Genomic DNA, 26,461 nt, shown 5'->3' with positions numbered 1-26,461 from the left:
GGTGCATGTATCAATGAATGGTGGGTGACCTATTTTTAAGAATCTAGGATAGCTCTGATACCATCTTAGAATAGTGGATTGAAGTCTAACTCAACCCTACAAAACCGGCTTGTAAGGTGAGGGTTATTTTTCACTTATATACTATTTAATTGCCTAATATCTTGTTGATGTGGGACTTGAGTTTTTTCCAATACACCTCCCTCACGTCTAGCACTATTGAGCTTGGTACGTGAATAAATGATAGGTGGCCCTTTTTTAATGATCTAGCTGGATTGGCGGGACTTGAATACACCCCCTCATGCCCTTCATGCCCATGGTGCATGTATCAATTGTGACACCCTTACTACCCCAACACATATATAAATATTAATCATATAAATAAACTAAAGAATAAAATTTTTAACGTTGGTAAAAGGGTTCACATAAAACCTTCATATTCATTTATCAATAACCAACATAATAATTGAAAATATAACTTGAAAATTTACAAATTATTTTCAAAATCATATTTACAATTCCAAATCCATATAAAATCTATGTCCTAAAATCCTCTGCCCCGATGTCACAATATCATAGCATACCCACAATTCAACTGTTGGCATTCTACTCGTAGCCGGATCTTCCTCACCTAAAACATCCACAATTTATACGGTGAGAAAAGAAAATATCTATATGCAAAATACATACAACCACATCATAATGAAATCTCATCATAATTCATATATATAAGCATGTATCATAATTTATCAATCCATCACCATCCACACAATTTTACGATTAACAATATCATTTCCACATCCATAATCACTCAACCCACACCATACTAGGGTTCGTATCATCCCTGATCATCCCGGAGTACGCTCGTCCCTGAAGCATCACCTACCCAAGGTTCGTATCATCCCTGATCATTCAGGAGTACGCTCGTCCCTGAAGCATGAGTGTGAGGAACCACAATCAAATTACAATCCATACAGTCTCTTGCAATTAACCCTATGTCAGGGCTGCCATAATCGACATAAGTGGTGTGTGTTAACTGTCTTACTCATCCCACACCATGCTAGGGTCACGCCCTCCCTGTAGCACCACTTACCCAGGGGTCGTGCCATCCCTAGTCATTAGTGTGAGGAAACACATCGCAATCACATTCTTAATCATGTCCATACAACATCTCATCTCATATCACGATTCCATATCACATACACAATTCCATATCACATACACAACAGATAAGTCTAACAAAATAAGGATTTACACATCCCTCAAGCAATTCACATTTAAATCATCAATTCTTATTAAATAATATAATAACATTCATAAATTAATATAATAAACAATAGAATTATCAATTTAATATAATTTTAACATAAACAGTAAAATCCCCAATTGTTCCAAAACCTAGCTCACAAGCACTTTTCTACAATTCCGTTCTCTCTCCCAGATCATCATTCTTACAAATTATTAGCATATTTATAATCCTCAACATATACAAAATCTAATGGGATCATCAATTCCTCAAACAGAAATCATCCAATTTTTCACAACCTAACTTACAAGCACTTTTCTATAATTTCGTTCTCTTTTTCAGAGCATTATTTTTACAAATAAATCATATATTCGTAGTCTTAAAGATATACAGAATCACATAAGACAATTAATTCTCCAAACAGAAATGAATGGTATAGGTGGCCTTTTTTTAATGGCGGGACTTGAATACACCTCCTCATGCCCGTGGTGCATGTATCAATGAATGGTATAGGTGGCCTTTTTTTAATAGCGAGACTTGAATACACCCCTTCATGCCCATGGTGCATGTATCAATGAATGGTAGGTGGCCCTCTTTTAATTGCAGGACTTGAATACACCACCTCATCCCCATGATGCACGTACCAATGAATGGTAGGTGGCCTTATTTTAATAGCGGGACTTGAATACACCCCCTCATGCCCATGGTGCATGTATCAATGAATGGTGGGTGACCTATTTTTAAGAATCTAGGATAGCTCTGATACAATCTTAGAATAGTGGATTGAAGCCTAACTCAACCCTACAAAACCGACTTGTAAGGTGAGGGTTGTTTTCCACTTATATACTATTTAATTGCCTAATCTCTAGTTGATGTGGGACTTGAGTTTTTCCCAATACACTTCCCTCACGTCCAACATTATTGAGCTTGGTACGTGGATAAATGATAGGTGACCATTTTTTAATGATCTAGCTGGATTGGCGGGACTTGAATACACCCCCTCATGCCCTTCATGCCCATGGTGCATGTATCAATGAATGGTAGGTGGCCCTTTTTTAATGGAGGGACTTGAATAGACCCCCTCATGCCCATGGTGCATGTATCAATGAATAGTGGGTGAACCATTTTTAAGAATCTAGGATAGCTTTGATACCATCTTAGAATAGTGGATTGAAGTCTAATTCAACCCTACAAAACTGGCTTGTAAGGTAAGAGTAGTTTTCTACTTATATACTATTTAATTGTCTAATCTCTAGTCGATGTGGGACTTAGATTTTTTCCAATACACCCCCTCACGTCCAGCACTATTGAGCTTGGTACGTGGATAAATGGTAGATGACCCTTTTTTAATGATCTAGGATTGGCGGGACTTGAATACACCTCCTCATGCCCATGGTGCGTGTATTAATGAATGGTAGGTGACCCTTTTTTAATGGCGGGACTTGAATACAACCCCTCATGCCCATGGTGCATGTATCAATGAATGGTGGGTGACTCATTTTTAAGAATCTAGGATAGTTTTGATATCATCTTAGAATAGTGGATTAAGCCTAACTCAACCCTACAAAACTGGCTTGTAAGGTGAGGGTTGCTTTTCACTTATATTCTATTTAATTGCCTAATCTCTAGTCGATGTGAGACTTGAGTTTTTCCCAATACGTAAATAAGTGAGTTTTATGAGTAAATAGAAAAGTATATTAAAATTTTCAATTTTTTTTGGATTCGCTTTTCATACAATTTTTATTATATTAATGACTTATTGTTAAAGACATTTTTTTTAGACATTCATCTGAATTCTTTAACTTTTAAATTTTATTTTATGCTAATGAAACACTGATTTTATTCAATTTTGAAATTCAGTTTCATTCAAGAATACAACTTTTTTTATTAAATTCACATACATAAAAATTATAAATTGTGTTAATATTTAAATTAAAATATTTCATTAATATAATAAAAATTCTGTGAAAAAAATGTCTCATAAACAATTAAAAAATTAAAAATTTTAATCATTAATTTATTTTTCAGATTGCTTGTGAAACTCAATTTTTACTAATAACATTCACAATATGTACACATTCAATACTTATTACTTTTCATATCAAGAAACATACATTCAATATATATTATTAAAATAAAATATATAAATACACACAAATCAATACAATATTTAATTTTTTTTAACAAGGACAATATTTAATGTTATTAATAATATTATAAATACATGAATCAATATTTAATGTTTACTATTTTGAACATCTAGAAATACATTCATATTTTTCTAATGTTATTGATATTTTATTAAATTAAGATATTTAATTAATGTTCTTCCTTATATACTATGGATTTACCGATTATTTACTGAAAATGAATTTATTTGTTAAATATCACTACAAGATATGTTACATACAGTAACATACAAAAGGTGTAACTATTGATACAATATATGTAAGTATAAATTTATTTGAGATATAGTTACACATAATTTGAGTTTGAATGAGATTCAATAACATATATTATGTGTCACGATTCACGAAAAAGATATATTGTGTATCATTATAGCATATACCTATATTTTTTTATAATATATCAAATATATATTGTATTTATAATGTAAGTAAAAGTAATTTTTAGTGAAAAATATTGTATAATTACAAGGTGTATGCCATTGCATAACAATTTTTTTTTGTTGTACTGCTATTAACAACATTAGATATTTATTCGTATATTTATATAATGTTTATGTCTGTCTCTTTCATCCAAGTTCAAGGAAAAGACAAAGACGTAAGGTGAAGAAAGAAAGAGATGGAGGCAAGCATTCAAGTGGTGGATTTCCAGAAACTTTCATCAGATCAAGAGGAGTTGAAGAAACTAAGAGAAGCATGTGAGAAATATGGGTGTTTCAGAATCATCAACCACCCTGTTCCACCAACACTTATGATTGACATGAAATTAGTGGCTAAACACTTGCATGATCTTCCTAGGGACATCAAAAAGCGCAACAAAACAGCCATTCTCCCTGACGATGGCTATGTGTCACTAAGTGTAACAAGTCCTGTATATGAAGGCTTGGGAATCTATGACATGCATTCATCCCCACAAGAAATTCAAGATTTCTTCTTCCAATTGGATGTGTCACCCCATGATAGGTTCTTTTATTTTACTCTCCCACACTAAGCATTTTTTTAGGGTCGTGACCCCTCAAAAGGAAGTAGTTAAAAACTAAAATATAATTTCGTTTCTTTATCTTATCTTTAATTCACTTTGGTTTTATTTTAATTAATATTTTTATCTTTTAAATTTTGTCCAATTCCCTCCTTTCGAAATAGTGTTTTGTTTTTAATTTTGGGTCACAATTTAAACTCAATAAGTGAAATTTGTCTCAATAAATTTATCTACATGAAAATTATGAAATCTAATTGATGGTTGAACCAAAAGGATTAGGTAAAGACATAGTGCAAACCACATGAAAAACAAATCTTATGAGCAACTTGAAAATAATACGATATTAGACTTTTTTTTCATTCATTTTTTTATTGCTGATTTAACTTATTTTCATGTGATTTTTCATCATGTTTTTGAGTCTTTTTAGTTTGTACATCATTTGGGTTCAATTATTAAAATTGAATCTCTTATCATAAATTATATTTAGAGTCATGATGTTGCATAACTCATGGTTAAGAGGAATCCAATGTTTTTTTTTTATAAAATTAGATAATTCTTTAATCATTTTTTTTTATTACTTTAAGACTAAATTATAATCGTCAAATCTTGTATAATAAAATATAAATTTTTATTAAATTATGTATCTATTTTTATGTTATACATATTTATATTTTAAAATGTTTATATAGAAAGGTCATATTTATTGATTTGTATTGGACCGAAAAATGGTATAGGACCACTGTGTATTAGTAGTTTGATAATAGAGAAAAATTATCAGAAGAGATAAGAATTTTCTTGTGTGTGTTTTCATGAAAATTGCTCCCTACCATTTAAGATCTTCTAAGAGTTTCATATTATATCTTTAACATTGATCAAGTTAATTTGTTTGCTCTAGGCAAATAATAGAGGCATATGGGCAAGCAGTTCATGACTTGGCATCAAGTGTAGCACAAAAGTTGGCTGGGACTTTGGGCATAGAGGATATTGATTTCAAGGACTGGCCATTCATTTTTAGGATTATGAGATATAATTTCAGCCCAGAAACTATGGGCTCTGTTGGAGCACACCTGCATTCAGATACAGGATTTATCACAATCCTTCAAGATGATGAAACTGTTAGTGGTCTTGAGTTGGTGGATGATTCTAACACATTTAAGACAGTCCCTCCCAAATCTGGGTCCTTCTTTTGCATTATTGGAGATGTTGGACGAGTAAGCATACATCTGCAATGTTAATTTTATTTATTTAAAAGTTTAATATATTATTTGGTACCTAAACTTTTTGAAAGTTTTTAATTAGATTCTTAAACTAAAAAATATATTGTAATTAGGTTTTCATCTTTATATACTTTTACAATTTAGTTCATGCTGCGGTTAGAAATTCATTCACAGTCCATGAAATTTCACAATATATTTTTAATATATGTATGCTTAGATAATTATATTATTATTTTGTGTCATCATTCATGTATATTGAGAATATTTGGTGAAATTTTATGGATTGTAAACAAACTTCTAACCTTAATATTAAATTAAAAAAATATATAAAATAATAAAAGACCTAATTATATATATATATATATATATATATATTAGTTTAAGTACCTAATTAAACAATCTTACAAAGTTTAAGAATCAAGTGATATATTAAACTTTTATTTGAATCCATGAAAGTTTATTTTAACATTTGTGCACTTTACATATTCTCTTGAAAATAAATAAATATATCTTTGAACAGGCTTGGAGCAATGGAAAGTTTCATAATGTGGGGCATCGTGTAATATGCAAGGAACCAAATGCTCGTTATTCACTGGGTACATTTATGTTATCACCAAGGGATGGTCATGTTGAGGCCCCACCAAAGTTGGTGGAAGTTGACCATACACAACTTTATCGACCATTTAAGTTTAAAGAATTGGAACAGATCAAGTATGAAGATTTAAGGAAGTTCAAAGTCACAACGGGGAAGAGCACTCCTCAAGTCCTTGATAAATTCCTCATCAGTAGTGATATGCATGGAGGGAAACACATGTAATACAATACGTCCAACAAAACTAAAGAAAAATAAAGTTGGCGATAAAGTAATAATATGCGCCGTCAATTTTATAAAAGTTCATGTAGCAAGGTGTCTTTTTCAACAACTTATATTTTTGTTTAAAATTTATAAATAGTTGCATGAATCCTAGTACTTTTTATGTTGGAGTGGCTCTTTTAATTTGGATTATGCTATTGCGCCTTGTTTTACATTATTTGAATTTTGTCATTATTAAAGAATGAAAGCAGGTTAAATTAGGTTTTAACTCATCTAAGTTTGACATGTTTAATTGTCAAAAGTTTTTTTTTTTAATGGTCTGATTTGATGTATTTAAAAATTTATTTATATAACCTGTTTTATGTAAGATTCATAACACTGACTAATAGACATAAGTAGACCAAAAAGTCAAATTATTAAAAATAAGGACGGATCTGTTTATTCTAGTAAATCTACTTAAACTTATTATATTCAATAATTCATGTTTTATATCAAATCTCAACGATCTAATCATTGAATTTAAAGTTCTTAATACATAGATCAAATTTGCAAATTTTTAAAAAAATTTGAATATCATTTAATACTTCATTTCATTAATTCAAATTGACGGATGATATGTTTTTTTTATGATTATCCATTAATTTGAATTAATAAAACAAAATATCAAATGATTTTCAAATTTTTTTAAAATTTGCATATTTGATTTGTGCATTAAGAACTTTAAATTTAACGATTGGGTTGTTGAGATTTGATATAAAGGATAAGTTATTAAACAGAATAAATTTAAGTAGACTTACTCCTAAAGCAAACGGATCCCTCATCATTAAAAATATTGTTATTGATAATTATATATATATATATATATACATATATATATATATATATAATATTTGAAATGGATCAGCCTATCAAACTTATACACTTTTATTTTAAATGTATAAATTCTTTTAGTTAAAAACTAATTAAAAAATGACCAATTTTAGCCGTTTTGATAAATTTGTCAAGATAAATGAAGATGCAATCTCCTCATAACTTGTCTGACTTATTTTTATTCTTACTTACTATTGAATTTATTATAAAATGTGAATAAAGTTGAGTTGAGATCACTAATGTGATGTCTAAATTTTTCTTACAAAATATTTGTTAAAGTCCTTAGAGGTGCGATCATTAAGCATAAAGAATTAAGTGAGATCAAGTATGGAAATTTGAGGGAGATCAAAGTCACAACAGGAAATAGTACTCCTTAAGTCCTTCATCACTTCTGCATATTTGTATAGAAAGAAATAAGACACCTTCACTATAAGAAAAATATAAATTATTGACGGATAATTTTTGATAAATATAAATCCGTCGAAAAATTTATATTTTCGAAGGATAATTTCTAACGGATACAAATCTGTCAGAAAATTTATATTTCCGACGGATATATACGTCGGTAATTTCTGACAGATACAAATCTATCAGAAAATTTATATTTTCGACGGATATATCTGTCGGTAATTTTTGATGGGTACAAATCTGTCGAAAAATTTATATTTATATTTTCGACGGATTTATCTATCGGTAATTTTTGACAGATATAAATCTATCGAAAAATTTATATTTCTTATGAAAAAGTTATATTACTGATGGAATATTTTCGACACATTTATATTTGTCAAAAATGTAAGAATTTTTGACAAAAATGGACAATCATATATTAAAAAAGATCATCAATACAGTTTTAAATATATATATATATATATATATATATATATATATATATATATGAGGACGGTTCAAACGACACCAGTGTAACTTTAACTAAGTGTTACACCGCTCAATAACTTTATATTAAATGTGAATTTTAAAAATCCAACCGTTGGATTAAAAGTTCATATCTCTTAGATTATATATGTCAAATTTTTTTAAAATTGAACAACAACTTGAAGGTAATCAAAGTGTTCATATTTTAGTATATTTTGAAATGTATATATTACGTCAATTTTGTTTTATGAGAATGAAGTATCAAATCATCTTAGATTAATATAAAATTTGACATATATGATCTAATAGATATGAACTTTCAATCCAACGGTTAGATTTTCAAAATTCACATTTAATATAAAGTTATTAAGCGGTGTAACACTTAGTAAAAGTTACACTGGTGTCGTTTGAACCCTCATCTATATATATATATATATATGAGGTGGGTTCAAACGACACCGGTGTAACTTTTACTAAGTGTTACACCGCTCAATAACTTTATATTAAATGTGAATTTTAAAAATCCAACCATTAGATGGAAAGTTCATATCTCTTAGATCATATATGTCAAATTTTGTTAAAATTGAACAACAACTTGAAGGTAATCAAAGTGTTCATATTTTAGTATATTTTAAAATGTATATATTACGTCAATTTTGTTTTATGAGAATGAAGTATCAAATCATCTTAGATTAATATAAAATTTGATATATATGATCTAAGAGATATGAACTTTCAATCTAACGGTTGGATTTAAAAAATTCACATTTAATATAAAGTTATTGAGCGGTGTAACACTTAGTTAAAGTTACACCGGTGTCGTTTGAACCCTCCTCTATATATATATATATATATATATATATATATATATATATAGAGAGAGAGAGAGAGAGAGAGAGGAGGAGGAGGAGGAATTAAATGACTCACAAAGTAACTCTTAGTAAAGTTACTCCGCTCAATAACTCATGGTATATGTTGAATTTCATCGATTCAATTATTAAATTAAAAGTTATTAAATTTTACTAATAATTAATATAGAAAAAATTGATTAGCTTTGGAATAAATTATTTGCAAACAACATAGTTGAAAAATTAATTATTTTAAATTATTTAACTAGAATCTTATTGACAATTAATTTACTATATGATCTTGATATTTTTGTATAACTAATATCTGATTTTAAATTTGATATGAAAATATTATGATATAATTAGATAAGATTTTAAATTAGTATTTTATTAATGGTTGATAATTAGAAAATAAAACAAGGATAAATACATTTTTTGAATTTTATATCTTAGATTTAAGATGAATAAATATATTAAGATAATTAATAATTTATTTAAAGTGTTAACATTTAATTTATAAAAATAATATTTTAAAAGAGAAGAGTTATAATAACATCAGTGTAACTTTTACTAACTATTATACCGCTCAATAATTTTATTAAATGTGAATTTTATAAATTCAACCGTTAGATTGAAAGTTTTCTACTCTTAGATCATATATACAAAATTTTATATTAATTCAAGATGATTTAATACTTCATATTCCTGTAAAACAAAATTGACGTAATATATACATTTCAAAATATACTAAAATGTGAACACTTTGATTTCGTTCAAGTTGTTGTTCAATTTTAACAAAATTTGATATACATATAAAATGATATGAATTTTCAATCTAACGGTTGGATTTACAAAATTCACATTTAATATAAAGTTATTGAGCGGTGTAATACTTAGTAAAAGTTACACTAGTGTTATTATAACCCATCTCATGTTAAAATATATAAATTATTACTTAAAATTTTAAATATTATAATAAATAATTTAAATTGTATCATAATATTAATTTTAAATAGAAATAAGTAGATTGTTAATTATAAAAGTAAGTATATATATAAATAAAGATTAATTCAATATAATATAATAATTATTATTGATAATATAATTATTATATGTATTATTATATTTTTATAACGATCCAGATACACCAAAATGAGAGGGATTCAAAGATAGTATAAGTTTGAGATTGTATAGTTAAGGATGACTTAAATGAATTAATTTGTACTATATATACTAACAACATGCATCTGCCTTTTTGTAGCTTATCTCATCAAAACTCTACAGTTAAGCGTGTTTGACTTGGAGTAATATAGAGATAGGTGACCTTCTAGGAAGTTTCCTAAAAACTATGCCGTAAGGGCGAAATAAGCTGAAAAGTGAAGTGTCGTGAAATAGAATCCTTAAGAGGTCAAATACGAGGATTGTTACATTAATAAATTTATTAAAAATTAAACAAAATTTTTTTCGAAGGATTAAATTTTTTTCAATGAATTTTTTTTTCTGATGCCCATTTTTCGTCGAATTTGTATCTGTCCAAAATAGAGAATTTCTGAAAGATTTTCCTTCTTTTCAACAGATTATGTCTGTCGAAAATTTGTGTTTTTCTTGTAGTGCTTCTACCCTGCATACATAATATAACAATTATAAGAAAAAAATATTGTACTTCAATAACTTCAAACAAAGGTAAAGAGTATCACATTCAACATTCAAATAAACTAAATCAACGCCTAACTATTACAACTTTAAGGATAGTACGTTTTAAGGAAAGTAAACTAAAATTCCTAAAATAGAAAGCACGAAACATAATTTAATATCCCTAGTATCACACGCATCAGAGATCTCCCTTTAATCAACTAGACTCCTCCAAAATGGAAGCCTCCTACAACCATAGATAAGCATCCACGAGGTAGAATAGGGGAGTGAGAACATATTTCACTCTAACTACTGGTGTAGAATAAGGTCGGGTAGTCAGACACAAACATTATATATAAACCAAATAATTAAACTCCTCATCAATCCATACAATAATTTTGACTTAATTTACATCTCATTCCATCACGATATTAATCAAAATATAGTTTAAACACAAGAAAAATATTATGATCGTACATATACTAAACTCTCTTAATTTATATGAATCTGGTGCTAGTAAAAATACTTTTCCCAACCCTAAGGTTGAGTAGTCTAGGAGTATATGTCAGGTCAAGCCATCACAATACTCACTAGAAGGATATACTACTAGGTCTCATAAGAATAACTAAGCCATGTTAGATACGCTCCATGCACACAATAGGCGAAACTAGGGCTTCCCAAGCCAAAATATCCCAAGGACTAATCCTTAAGATTTTACACAAGGGGGTCTTCCCTAATAGTGTATTCCACACCATACGCATCATAAAACACAAATGCACATGAGACATGACATTCAAAACTCAATGCATTACTACCCAAATTCACTTACCACATCATTCATAACACATCACACTTTATCACTTATCGTTTATCACTTTATCACTTCACAATTCATCATGTATTACTTTCACTTATCACAATCACTTATATACACAAACCACCCACACATACACACACTACAAGGAAAATGATAAATTGCGACGGACAAATTGCGACGGTTATCTAGAAATCGTCGTCGCTTTGATATTGCGACCTTTCATACGACAATTTTTCAAAACCGTCGCAAAATTGTTCAACATTGCGACGGTTTATCGTAAACCGTCACAAATTTTGTAGAACATTGCGACGGTTTATGATAAACCGTCGCAAAATTTGTTTAACATTGCGACGGTTTATCGTAAACCGTCACAAAATTTGTAGAACATTGCGACGGTTTATGATAAACCGTCGCAAAATTTGTTTAACATTGCGACGGTTATCTAGAAACCGTCGTCGCTTTGATATTGCGACCTTTCATACGACAATTTTTCAAAACCGTCGCAAAATTGTTCAACATTGCGACGGATCGTAAACCGTCACAAAATTTGTAGAACATTGCGACGGTTTATGATAAACCGTCGCAAAATTTGTTTAACATTGCGACGGTTATCTAGAAACCGTCGTCGCTTTGATATTGCGACCTTTCATACGACAATTTTTCAAAACCGTCGCAAAATTGTTCAACATTGCGACGATTTATCGTAAACCGTCGCAAAATTTGTTGAACATTGCGACGGTTTATGATAACCGTCGCAAAATTTGTTGAAGATTGCGACAGTTAATCATAAACCGTCGCAAATTTTTTTAACATTGCGACAGTTAGTCATAAACCGTCGCAAAATTTTCAGCATTGCGACGGTTTATACCGTCGCAATCTACAAGACAATTTTTTTTATTAAAATTAATTTTTTTTAAGTATTATGTATATTATCTTAATAAACTTATATTTTATTAATAATTTTATATATACTTCCTTTAACATGAGGTACACGATTTTTTTTATATATAATTTCAAAATCGTGACTAGAATATAAATTTATCTTTCAACAAACTTATGAATTTATCTTGTATGTAAGATGTGTTAGAGTATATAAATAAATATAATTATCATTTTATAACTTAATTTTTGAGTTATCAGATCATATATTATTGAATAATTTACAATGTTAAATTTTATAAATTTTATTTTAAATTTCATCCTTATAACACTATTAAAAATATAAAAATAAATATGTTAAATTTTATAAAAATCCAGTTTAATTTAATTATGATATAAATATGTTTTTAATATCTAATATATATTTTTAGATGATAATTTATTTTAAAATATATCTTATAATAACAATTCTAAATGGAACATCAATCTTCAGATTTTTCTTATTTTGATTTTTTTAATTAATATATACAATTTTACTATTTTGATTTTTTCAATCAACATATACAATAAATAAAAAACACAAAAGATAAACATGCATAGACAAATTTTGTTTTATCAAAAAATTATTTATTTTAATATATTACATTATATATGTGAATATTAAGACATATATATATATATATATCAATATATATATTATAATTAAACTTTTTTAAAAATTAATTCATTATTAAGAAATTTTTTTTATCACATGAGAATTAATTTCTTTCAAAAATATGACAAATATCAAATAAATAAATATTTTTTTCAGAATCTATATTTTATTTTATTAGAATATAATTTTTATTTTTAAAATATATTATTTTTTAGATAAAAAATTATGTATATGTCAAATAGTAGTGGGGGCAAGTGCCCCACTATTCAAACATGCATCCGTCCTGTATATATATATATATATATATAATAGGGGGTTATAATTATATCGGTGTAACTTTTACTAAGTATTATGACGCTCAATAACTTTATATTAAATGTGAATTTTGTAAATCTAACCGTTAAATTGAAAGTTCATATCACTTTATAAGTGTATATCAAATTTTGTTAAAATTGAACAACTGGAAGGTAATCAAAGTGTTTATATTTTAGTGTATTTTGAAATGAATATATTACATTAATTTTGTTTTATAAAAATGAAGTATCAAATCATTTTGGATTAATATAAAGTTTTGTATATATAATCTATGAGAGATGTGAACTTTCAATCTAACAGTTGGATTTACCAAATTTACATTTAATATAAAGTTATTGAGTGGTGTAATACTTAGTAAAAGTCACATTTAATATATATATATATATATATATATATATATATATATGAGGGGGGTTATAATTACATCGGTGTAAATTTTACTAAGTGTTACACTGCTCAATAACTTTATATTAAATGTGAATTTTGTAAATTCAACCGTTAAATTGAAAATCTTTTACTCTTAAATCATATATACAAAATGTTATATTAATCGAAGATGATTTCTTATAAAATTAAATTCAATCGGTCAGAAAATCTATATTTTCGATGAGAAAATTTTTTGTAGGAAAAGCTATATTATTGATGGAATATTTCAGAAAAATTTATATTTGTCGAAAATGTAAGAACTGGTTTTAAATTTGATATGAAAATATATGATATAATTAGATAAGATTTTAGGTTAGTATTTTATTAATGGTTGATAATTAAAAAATAAAACAAGGATAAATACATTTTTTGAATATTATATGTTTGATTTAAGATAACTTACAAAATAACTCTTGGTAAAGTTATTCTGCTCAATAACTCATGGTGTGTGTTGAATTTCATCAATCCAATTAATTGTTAATTTAAAAGTTATTAAATTTTACTAATAATTAATATAAAAAAATTTAATTAGTTTTGGAATAAATTATTTTCTAATTAACAATATAATTGAAACATTAATTATTTTAAATTATTTAACTAAAATCTTATTGACAATTTACTATATGATCTTAATATTTTTGTATAACTAATATCTACTTTTAAATTTGATATGAGAATATTATATATAATTAGATAAGATTTTAAGTTAGTATTTTATTAATAGTTGATAATTAGAAAATAAAACAAGGATAAATACATTTTTTTGAATTTTATATGTTTGATTTAAGGTAAATAAATATATTAAATTAATTAATAATTATTTAAAATATTAAAATTTAATTTATAAGTATGTAATAAATAAATATTTATAATTTTATAAATTATATTATCATTATAAATTATAAAATTAAATAATTTAAGTTATAATTTTAAATAGAAATAAGTAGATGTTAATTATAAAAGTAAGTACATATAAATAAAGAATAACTAAATATATTATTATTATTATTATTATTATTATTATTCATAATATAAAATTATTATATATTATTATTATAGTACAAATATGAGATTGTATATTTGAGGATAACTTAAATGAATTAATTTGTATAAGTTATACTGACAACATACATATACATTTCGGTAGCTTACTCATCAGAACTTCACAATTAAGTGTGCTTGACCTGGAGTAGTAAAGGGATGGGTGACCTTCTGGGAAGTTTCCCAGAAATTGCACAAGTAAGGATAAAACACGTTAAATAGTGAAATATTGTGAAATAGAACCCTTGAGAGGCCAAATATGAGGATTGTTACATTAATAAATTTATTAAAATTAAAAAAAAATAATTTTTGACAGGTAAAATAAGAGTCGTAATATTAATTTAGAGGCAGTTGGTGCGACAATTGATGAAAAGGTCGCAATGCTAATATAGAGGCAGTTGGTGCGACAGTTGATGAAAGGGTCGCAATTCCAAGTTTGCGACGGTTTGTGCAACGGTTCTGATAACCGTCGCAAAATTGCCTGGTGACGGACAATTCTACGACGGTTCCCAAACCGTCGCAATGTTGTCTTTGCGACAGTTCTAACCGTCGCAATGTAGGCCATATAACCGTCGCAAAATCGTCATTTTCTTGTAGTGACATATAAGAATTAGGTTCAAACAAAGAATTGTGCTTGGCAACACACACCTACGCTCGACACACGCGAGGCCGTGAGCCTAGTAGGAAATCATGCTTGGTGTAATCCTCCCTACACCCAATGAGATGCATCCAGAGGACCCTTAGAGCTTTTGCGCCTTGGTGTCAATGACATTGCAAGTATTTTGGACTTTCACGCCTAACGAGACCAAGCCCACCCCTGACATGGTCGAGGTCGTGAGCATTCTAATTTACTTGTGCCCAATAAGACCAAGTTGTTGCGCGATGCGATATTAGTAAAACTTATTTTGCATAATTCACGATTTTTTTTCAAATATGTGGCTTGTAGGATTTTTGTGACACCCTCTACCCTGTATACCATAAACACATAATTAATAAAATCTGAGTAACTTAATCTTTCATTATTAAAATACCAAACGTGTTTAGATAGAGAGTACCATATCCATAACTTAAACAAATAACATAATCAACGGAAATTACAAAAGAAATAAGGCTAAGGTTTTCAAAATAATTTAATAGAAATAACATCCTAATCTAATCATATCTACGCCCTGATATCACATGTCCTATCAGAGTAAAGCCCAACATTGAAGCCTAAGCTTCATCACCAATATTCTCAGCCTCATGTTGATGATTACCTGTATAACAACCAAAGGAAAACAATACAAAAGAAAAGGGAGTGAGAAACATCTCACTCTAGCTCATGGTGTAGGAATACACACCGGATAGTCAACACAAACAAGACAAGTATATGTACATAGCATAAATAGATTAACAACAATATCACATCCCACTCATCCGAGACATAAAAATCACTTTAACATATAACATTAAAAATGCACATGTAATGGACATAGACTACATATTATCATGCATGTGGCGTCAGTAACACATCACATGGTGCATTACCGCTAGCAATACACGTAGAGTAGTCTAGGAGTACATGCTGGGTCACACCCTCTAAGCACTCTCACTAGAAAGACATACTACCATGGTCTAGTCGGGATAGCTAAGCCCTACAAGATACATCTCATGCACACAATGGGCGAGACTAGGACTTACAAACCGAGCTATCCCCAAGGACTAATCCCAAAGCTTTTATACAAGGGGGCCTTCCCTGGCGGTGTATTCCATATCGTACCCTTAAAAATATTTATGCAAATGATGCATGTAAATCAAGACTCTATGCATTCTCATATCACATTATCATATCTCATTATATCATATAACGTTATCATGTCATTCTGCCGTATCAAATTTTCTCACATCACATACTCATTAATTATATTCATTAGAGGATAACATTGAATAACACAAGAGATTCACATTATTGCATATCATAGATCACAAGAGAGAAGTAACACATGATTCATATTACACCAATAGAATTCATCAAACAAAGAAGGAAAGAAGCATAATAGGACAACTAGCGGTCAACCCCAGATTGGGCGCTCAGCGCAAGGCTTATAGAGAGTAATTTTAACTCTCTGGTTGAGCCATGCTCAGCGTGCGCCACGCTAAGCCTCAGGCTCACGTTTAGCCTGAGGGTTACAGACAACATTATCAACTTTTTGTCACCTTGATGCTTAGTGCAAAAAATGACGCTTAGTGTGGTTTCTACGATCATAACTCTACATATCTACATTTTTTTGCATTTTGTATCCAAATCATTGATCTCTTCATACAATCGGTAAAAATGTTCTAAATCATACGATAAACATTTAAAACAATACAATTTACTCATACAATTACATCTTCAAACAATCTTCTCTTATAACTACCAATGCATTCCCTTAGGGTTTCTCATAGGAACCCATAAAGATCTCAAATCATACAATTACAATTCTAAAATTGAAATTAATCATTCATTCAAGCAATTCATACAACTAATTACATACAAGAAGAACAATAGATGAAACAGACACAATTGAGGAAAACCCCTCATGCATGAGCATACAACAAACACAAGATTGGGGACTAATCTCACTACCTAACATACATTCCCACACCCAAAGCGAGGTTTCTCACTCTCCCTTACCTTGTTGAGCAGAAAAGATGAATGGTTAAATCTGGGGTGGTTTCCTTCTCCTTTTGGTTCTCCGAGCTCTAGAGCGTAAATGCGTACGTGAGAAAAATGTAAAATGTAAAATAAATCAGCTTTCTCTTTTTTTTTTCTTTTTAAAACTTAACCTCCCATTAACCCTTTAGTAAAAATGTAAACCATGGTTATCAAAAATAAGTTCCCTTGCCTTATTATAAATAAATAATATAACCTTTAATTATAAAACCTCACAACATATATTCATATAAAATAATAACCAATAGTTACTAAATTCAAAATATTTAATTATCACAAATATAGTAAATAATAATAAAATAAATATCGAACAACTCTTATTAATAAAAATAAAGTATCAAAATTATTAATAAAATACCTATATTATGTTTTATAAAAAATAGGGTGTTACAATTTCTACCATTTTAATCTATTAAAGGGGTTTCCATAGTCTAGTTAGTCCATGTTTTAGTCATGTTATATACAATTATTATGAATTAGCTCCAACCTAAGGGTTTAGATACATCCTTAGGGTTCCCTATAAACCCACAAGCACTCAGATTCATGATTATATACAATTCTTATAACCAACACGTCAATACACACTTCTATCATTTACAAAACATTCAATTTCATATAGGTTCACAAAAAGGATCAGGTTTAATCCTTCTCCAACATACATACACATCCCAAGGATTAGGGGGTCAATCCTGCTACCCAATAGTTACCCTACACCTTGAAGTGTGGTTCTCACTCCCCCTTTACCTTAATCAATGCTAGCTTCAAGATTCTGCTCTCCAAGTTCCACTCCGATTGCCTCTAGTTCGCTTACTTTTTCAAATCACAATGTATGGTTAGATCACATGTTAGGCAAACCTAGCATCACTAATGTATTTAAACAAAATCATAACTCCCACCCGTGTGTGTAGCTTGTTAGTAAAAAGCCTAACTAATTAACCTTACATATTTGAATTTAGAAAGATAATTAATAAATATTATCTTATCAAATCACTCAGAATATTTTAAACCCCAATTAATTAATTATAAAATATTTTATTAACCAATTTGAAAAAACTGGGATGTTACAAGAAACATATCACTGATTGAACTATTGAAAAATAAAGTCGAAGATAAAATAAATGACCTATCCATAAATTCATATAGGTCATTCTCTTTTTGTTAACTAGTTGTGTTGTTGATTAAAGTCACAAATAGTTTCATGAATCCTAGTACTTCATGGTTTGTAACTATAACATCCTATTATTTTTTTAAAATAAATAAATAAATTATTAATTACAATAATTAGAAACAAAAATATATATTTTATTAATAAAATAGAAAGGGGAAGAGATCATTAGAAATAATTAGGCTATACTTTAGGTCTAACTTGGAGTCTAATTTAAAAGGGGAAAATACTTAAGGTCGGATCATTATGCACTCATTCTAAAAATCCATAACACACATAAGGAGAATCAGAGGAAGTCATGGGGGAAAGTGCAGATTGACGACAAAAGCTACAAGAGAAAGATAACTTCTTAAGACTCGTCACTCTAGGTAGGAGGAGAAGAATTATCAAGTCTTAATAATGTATTAAAGATAAGGGTAGAAAGGTGAATCCTAAGCCTTAGGCTATCTGTTTAAGGAGAGTTTCTTGAGTATGAAATTGATTGGAATTATATTTGTATACTATGACTCATATTGGTTTGCATTGATTAAAATGATATTAAGATTGTGTGTTTTAAGATTTAGGGTTGTTATGTATGGATTTTGGGGTTTTGAGTGTATGATATAGAGATTTGGTGTGCATTGTTTGATTTTGAAAATATTAGTACCAACACATCTCAGTATTTAGATGAATGCTCTGAGATAAACCAAAAAAGAATTCATTTGTTACTTTGGAACGTAGACATTTGGGACTATATTTTAGATATAATAATTACATAAAAATGTTAAGAAACGATGAAGTTATGTTAGTCACAAGAAGAGTCTTAGGTTCTGTGTGAAATATAACATATGACACTTATAAGCATTACGAGAGCCCTTAAATGGCCGAATTAGGTTTCATGTTATTTATAAGAGTTTTATGCTTTGATGTTAGCTTTCCAATGACACTAGAATCACCCAAAAAAAGAGTTCTATAACTCAAGTTATGTTCAAATTAGTGAGCAAAGGTCAAGTTATCAGAGTTAGGCTAAAATACTATGATTTTGTAATTTTTAAAAATAGTAGGAGATAAAATCAACTCTTAAGGTAAACATAGAAGTCATAGATAATCATCTTAGCTTCCTAATAAAACTAATATCAACTTTATATCATCGGTATAAATCTATATATCACATTTAGATCATACAATGTCATAAAAGCTCAAGATTAGAAGAGATAATTTGTGAGACTAGTAGAAAAAAGACTTTTCAAATCGGTTATTTTTTGACATTTAAAATTGATTTTCCAACCGATCTTAAAAGAGAGGATTTTAAAAATCTGACTTTTAAAATCGGTTATTAACCGATCTCAAAAGTATGCTTTTAAGATCGGTTATTAGATAATTGATCTTAAGAGTCTTATTTTTTAATAATCTTAAAAGTCATAGCGTTTACATAGAACCTTTTGAATTTTCAACTTTTATGATCGATTATGGCATAACCGATCTTAAAAGTCTAGTTTTTAAGATCGGTTATGGCTTAATCAATCTTAAAAGTGCTGATTTTTTTTTATAAATATTTTGCTTATTTTGAGAGTGCCCTAGAATAAAACCTACAAATTAATAAATACTAGGTAATTCAAATGCTTTCAATTAACTAAAATGTTCACATTTCCTATGTTGCTTCTCAATGAACCAAATTACATACAAATGGGAAGGGATGATAAATGTCAACCATATATATAATCAAAAAGTTTTAAATACATACATAAATGTGTCCTATTGCTCAATGAAACATAAGTCAGAACTAGTCAATGCAACACTATACAACATAAGTCCAAACTAGTCAACATAATGGTCAATGAAAAAAGTGGCCCATTGCTCCCTAATGGTGTTTATGTCTTCTAATGGCAATGGTGATCGATCTATAAATACATGTTAACAAAAATTAGAACAATTAGTAATAATTCATAAAGCATATAAAATGAGAACTTAAAATAAAAACTTTCAAAATTGTAAAACTTACTTCAGCCCACCTAGATACTATTTGTGAATTAACAATAGTATGCATTGTCTTCATTACATAATATCCACACTCATAATTTCTTTTTTATTTATAAGACTACAAAAATAATATAAAATCAATTTCAATAGTAATGGTAATTCAAAACAAAACACCCTAAAAAATATTATTGCTGGGATTAAAATATCTTACTTTTGGAGAGACCCAACTCATTTTTTTCTTCAACTTTACACCCTTTAATATATGATGTCCTTCCATGGCCCTAGTGATAAAATGATATTATGTTTATAGTTTAAAATCAAATATATTGATAATCAATAATAGAAAGTGAATGTTTTTAAACAACTTATCTAATAATTATCTGAATTCCATAGGAGGAGGTTTATGTAGAGAACAAATGCATATAGCTATATTATCCACAGGAAAAATAATTAGAAGTTGCTAATGAGCACTGTATTGAGAAACTATTCGTGATAGAGAATACTTTTTTTAAAAAAGTTTATAAACAATTATATGAAAGTAGACTTGCTCAGAAAAATAAGGGGCTAAGTAAACTTTTTTATTTGAGTGAGACATCCAATTTTGGATGTAAGCTTGTGTTTTTTCTGCCTTGTTCTCACTTTTTTGAATTGACTCAAGTTCCAATTTTGTATATGATTAAATATTTTTTTTTTTGAAAAATATTCAATGTAATAATTGAAATAAAATATAAATTGTACTTTTTAGTATTCACTTGATGTTTGTGTAATTTTGGTTGCCAATATTAAAAGATTTGTAATTTTAATTCATTATTTAAATCTACATAATTGATAGTTTTAAATTAAGAATAACGTTGTTCAAGTAAAAATTAATAATGGGGTGATTCTTACACAACTAATACATAAATACTGCTATTTATTTTCAAGGAAAATTATTAAACTCTTTCCATATTTTGTATATGATTAAATATTTTTTTTGAAAGATATTCAATGTAATAACTGAAATAAAATATAAATTGTACTTTTTAGTATTCACTTGATTTTTCTGTAATTTTGGTTTCCAATATTAAAAGATTTGTAATTTTACTTCATTATTTAAATCTACATAATTGATAGTTTTAAATTTAGAATAACGTTGTTTAGGTAAAAATTGATAATGGAGTGATTCTTAAACAACTAATAAAGATTTTATAATTTTAAAATTAGAACAAGATAGAAGAAAATAACTATTAGTTATTGGTTCTTTTAAATCTGGTCAGTTTTTTTCTGTTAGCAGTTAGCTTTTAGTTGTAATGACTATAGAAGGCTTTTTTTTTTAGACAGTGACTATAAAAGGCTCTGTTGCATAGCCTTCAATAGTGAATTCCAAATTTTGATTTAGTCTTAGTGAGGAAATCTATAACTGAGTGTAGAGAGGTTGTACTAATTCAAAGAGAATATGCTTTAAGACTGTCTGGACTTTATATATATCCTTTTCAGAATTTAGTTTATTAGGATTTCAATTACCCATTTATCTAGAAGTTATTTCTAGAGTAATGTTGTGTCTTCCTATAAATCCTCTTACTATCTTATAAATAAAATATTAAATAAAAATAAATAAATTTATAATGTTTGAAAATATAACAACATTCAATATGTTTATGCCTATTATCTGTTGCCAACCTTGACATTTTAAACAAAGTAGATAAAGCTGCTCTTGTTTATCGGTTAAAGAAGGGGATTCAATATTAATTGACTTAGTAGGTTGGCTACTCTACTAGCAACGAAAACAAAAAGATTTGTTACATAAAAACAGAATTGTGGATTGGAAATAAGGTAGATGCATCTTACGTGCTAATTGTTGAGGGCCGATAAAATCGTAGACTGAATCAATTTTCCATGTCTATTCTGTCAACAAGCGGTCTAGCATAGCCTGTGACAATTTAGAGGCATGTCATGTTGAGAAATGTCAAACATAATTCCCAAAAGATGAATATGCACAAGTGCAACAACTTAATATTTTGGAACAAACCTTCTAGACCAATAGTAAATAGCACCAATTCAGCAAATTCACTAAGTTTCTTTAAGAATCCCTTCAACCCAGGGCATTCAAATACTGTAACATATTTGCCTTTTGGTTTGGCTTCTCCTTCCTTGAAAATCCAAAATGCCCAATTGAGGATATTATATTCTAGCAAATGGACAACCAATCAGATACAAATTACAAAGTAACTTACCTTGTCTATCAATACACATTCTAGCTCAAACCAACTTAAACCACCTTCAATTGCTTGAGTCCGTAGAGCAGCTGCCAAACTTGCTTTAAAATCTGTAATAATAATGCAGTTAAGTGTATAAAAGGCATGTCAAAAGATAGGAAATAACTAATACAAATTCTTCACCCATGGAAATGACTTTTAATTCTTAAACATGAGAAAAATCCTAGCTGAAAATAAATAGAATTCAATTTTTTGTAGACCTGCATAATTACTTAATGCAAAACAAAATCCTTTGCAACTCAGAAGAATGATTTCATCCAGAGTCATTGATAAATAAACTAAATACTCCTTATCCAACAACACTACTACACACTACACTTGGTGCAGCTCACCCTCGACTGTAGTGAAGCTTCAAGAAGGGGCTGATAACTGCTAAACACTATAATTTTAGGAGACCTTAGGGAGAAACATTTTGCAATTTGTGCACAAACTTAAAATAAATGCAAACAAACATTTAATTCAAAGCTTTTAATCAGTTGTCAGCCAAGTTTGGATTCAATAGGTATCTTGTGTACACTACAAAGTTACAAATAGTTATAACCTCTATGTATGACCCAGTAATTTCAATGCAAGTGTAGAATAAACTTACTTCCATAGAAGGTTATTGAGCAAATTATTTATATGAATGGTGCCTCTCCCGTAGAATTCTCAAATTGGAGTGAACCAAAATGAATGTGCAGTTAGCTACAAGGAAAATGCCAAACAAATAAAAGTTAAATAAATAGTAGAGGCATTATCAAATTTCATTTCATTAAAAGTATAAAACAATTCAGTACATTCAGGACAGAACGTCCCAATGGCTCTAAGTTGCTAAATGTGGTCACTATTGTTTTGTTGTAAGGGCTGCATAGGTTCTTCAAATCCTCTTCCTTTGCATACCAGTTTGGTATGATTTTAGAAACATGGGGATATAGATCCTTGTATGAGTTTCTAATGGTTGCTTCTGCAACTCCAGTGGCAACTGATATATCTGCACCAACACAGTATAGGTCACACACGAATATGCAATAGCGCAGCAACTAACTCCTACGATAATGAAAAGCTTCATGCATATGAATATTCTTAAGAAACTTGTTTGCAATCAAATTTAATTCCAAATGCAAAGTTTGCTACATCAAAAACTAATAAATCAGGTATAGAAAAATTAGGGAAACATATTGCTGTTCTAAACCAAATCATAGAGACATTTTCTCCTTGCTCTTCCCCTTGCCGCTACCGTCGTCCCTAATGTTGACGACGGAGTCGAGAGCGTCAAACGCGACAGCGTCTCTCCTTGGTGCGCATCAAATTGATGAGCGCGGAGACGACGTTCTCCTTGGTGTGCATGGTGGCAGTTGTGGAGACGTCGAGGAGGTCGGCGAGGACGCGGAGGGCAGAGGCCTTGTGGAAGGCATCGACAGCGGCGCGAGAGGCGGAACCCTACTCCTAATTTTTTTCATATCACTAAGGGTCAAAATGCACATACCTCTTTACGAACATGAACAGATTGTAGCAGAAACACAATGGCGATCAACAGTGGTGTAGTGACCACGATGGCGAACCTGGACGGAGACATGAGAGAGTGAAATAGCAGAGACGTCGTGAAAGAGAATACAATAGGGGAACGCGCGTGAGAGAAATAGGATTTTTAAGATCACTTATTAGAGCATCTACAATAAACAACTCCCAACCACTTTAAATGGGTCCTACTGTGCCACGTCACTCATAAGCAACTCATATTACATTTTTACAATTTTTGCTCTAATAGGAATTGCTTATAAGCACTCTTACTTTTTACAACTCATACTATACTTTTTTGACACCTCACACTACACTTTATGATAAACTTTTATAAAATTAATTATTATGAATAATATATAAATATGAATAATTAACAAATTAAAAATTATAATAATAAAAATAAATTTATTGATAAAAAGAAATACGAAAAATTACAATAATAAAAAAAATTACATAATAAAGAGAAATTACATAATAAAAAGAAATACCAAAAATTACAACAAAATTAAATATAAAAATTAAATACGCACTAATTTTTGTTATTATGATGTCCAAATCGTTCCCAAATATGTTCCACCAAGTCGTGTTGTAATTGCCGGTGTTGCTGTCTGTCACGAAGATTTGCCCTCCTTTGTAAGTATGTTGCAGTAAAAATAGGATGAGGACCAATAGATATATCGGTAGTTGAGACTTCGTTACCACCATTATCATAATCAAAATTAATATTGTATGTGCGTCTTTCATCTTCAACTATCATGTTATGTAGTATGATGCATGCATACATGATATTCTTCAATGTATCAACACTCCAAGCACATGCCGGTCCACGCACAATTGCAAATCGAGATTGCAATACTCCAAATGCTCGCTCTACATCTTTCCTTGCCGATTCTTGTCGTTCGGCAAATAATTTTCTCTTTTCTCCTTGTGGCATAGGGATGGTCTTCACAAATGTAGCCCACTCAGGATAAATACCATCAGCAAGATAATAACCCATATTATATTGGGTCCTATTTACTATGTATTGTACTGCAGGAGCTTGTCCCGACAAAACGTCATTAAACACATTCGAAGCATATAACACATTAATGTCATTATTTGAACCTGCGGTGCCAAAAAAAGCATGCCAAATCCACAAGTCTTGTGAAGCTACAGCTTCAAGCATAATTGTGGGTTTGCCATGATCATCTCGACAAAATTGTCCTTTCCAAGCAATTGGACAATTTTTCCATTCCCAATGCATACAATCAATAGACCCTAACATACCTGGAAAGCCACGTGCATTCCCCATTTGAAGTAGTTGTTCAACATCTTCATTGTTAGGCCTCCTAAGGTATTCAGCTCCGAATATGTTGCACACACCGGATACAAATCTGTCTAAGCATTCCACAGCGGTGCTTTCACCAATTCGAACGTAATCATCTGTACTATCAGCACTTGATCCATATGCTAATATACGAATTGCAGCTGTGCATTTTTGTAATGGTGAAAGACCCTTCTTTCGAGTTGCATCAACCTTCATCTTGAAATAATCATCATAATGACCATGGGCTTCTACAATTCTAAGGAAGACGTGCCTTTGCATTTAAAATCGTCGTCGAAAATGAGCATCTGTGTAAACTGAATTCCCAGAGAAGTAATCATTGAACAATCGATTGTGCCCTTCTTCACGACATCGATCAATCATCAATCTTTTTTTCCTTCGACGAGTAGTGTTGTCTTCAAGTACCAATCTCATTATACGTTCGTCAGTGTTGTCTTGAAGTTCCTCATCTATAACTTGCTCAAACAAAGCATCAAACTCTCTCTCAGAATCCATTTTGTGGAAAACTAAAGTCTCAACTTTAGAGAAAATAGGAAGCAACAAATAGACTTTGAGAATGAGATGCAAGAAATGTGTATCAATTATATAGTGTGTTAAAAAACGGCTAGTTTACAACGGCTAGTTTATAACGGCTAGTTTATAACGGCTAGTTTGCAACGGCTAGTTTACAACGGCTAGTTTATAACGGCTAATTTATAACGGCTAGTTTATAACGGCTAGTTACAACGGCTAGTTTATAACGGCTAGTTTGCAACGGCTAGTTTA

At 29.5% G+C, this 26,461-nt stretch overlaps 2 protein-coding genes across 17 annotated transcripts; one reads left to right on the top strand and one right to left on the bottom strand.

Moving 5' to 3' along the window:
* The first annotated feature begins 2,806 nt into the window (after positions 1-2,806).
* Positions 2,807-7,105, top strand: LOC109789304 (2-oxoglutarate-dependent dioxygenase DAO). Its single transcript, XM_020348216.3, has 4 exons — positions 2,807-3,691; positions 4,008-4,392; positions 5,304-5,619; positions 6,146-7,105. The coding sequence occupies exons 2-4, from the start codon at positions 4,049-4,051 to the stop codon at positions 6,440-6,442; spliced, it is 957 nt and encodes a 318-aa protein (XP_020203805.2). The 5' UTR covers positions 2,807-3,691; positions 4,008-4,048; the 3' UTR covers positions 6,443-7,105.
* A 6,967-nt stretch (positions 7,106-14,072) lies between these two features.
* On the bottom strand, positions 14,073-25,628 carry LOC109789300 (uncharacterized). 16 transcript variants are annotated; one of them, XM_083067929.1, is made up of 9 exons: positions 24,338-25,628; positions 23,649-23,842; positions 23,462-23,556; positions 22,831-22,922; positions 22,626-22,746; positions 22,445-22,526; positions 20,829-21,043; positions 17,455-17,522; positions 14,073-16,054 (listed from the first exon to the last, which is right to left on the bottom strand). In XM_083067929.1, the coding sequence occupies exon 1, from the start codon at positions 25,613-25,615 to the stop codon at positions 24,902-24,904; it is 714 nt and encodes a 237-aa protein (XP_082924055.1). In that variant the 5' UTR covers positions 25,616-25,628; the 3' UTR covers positions 14,073-16,054; positions 17,455-17,522; positions 20,829-21,043; positions 22,445-22,526; positions 22,626-22,746; positions 22,831-22,922; positions 23,462-23,556; positions 23,649-23,842; positions 24,338-24,901. The 16 variants fall into 16 exon arrangements, with proteins under 16 accessions (XP_082924055.1, XP_082924057.1, XP_082924052.1 ...); XM_083067926.1 differs by lacking the exon at positions 17,455-17,522 and adding an exon at positions 18,238-18,303 and having other exon boundaries at positions 15,128-16,054; positions 20,829-20,898; XM_083067924.1 differs by having other exon boundaries at positions 15,131-16,054; positions 20,829-20,898.
* Between the last annotated feature and the right edge of the window lie 833 nt (positions 25,629-26,461).

This window comes from Cajanus cajan, chromosome 2 (genome assembly GCF_000230855.2).
Source record: "Cajanus cajan strain Asha chromosome 2, NIPB_CcT2T_4, whole genome shotgun sequence".
NCBI lineage: Eukaryota > Viridiplantae > Streptophyta > Magnoliopsida > Fabales > Fabaceae > Cajanus > Cajanus cajan.
The sequence above is the reverse complement of the archived record's forward strand: the minus strand, read 5'-3'. Positions and strand labels throughout refer to the sequence as shown.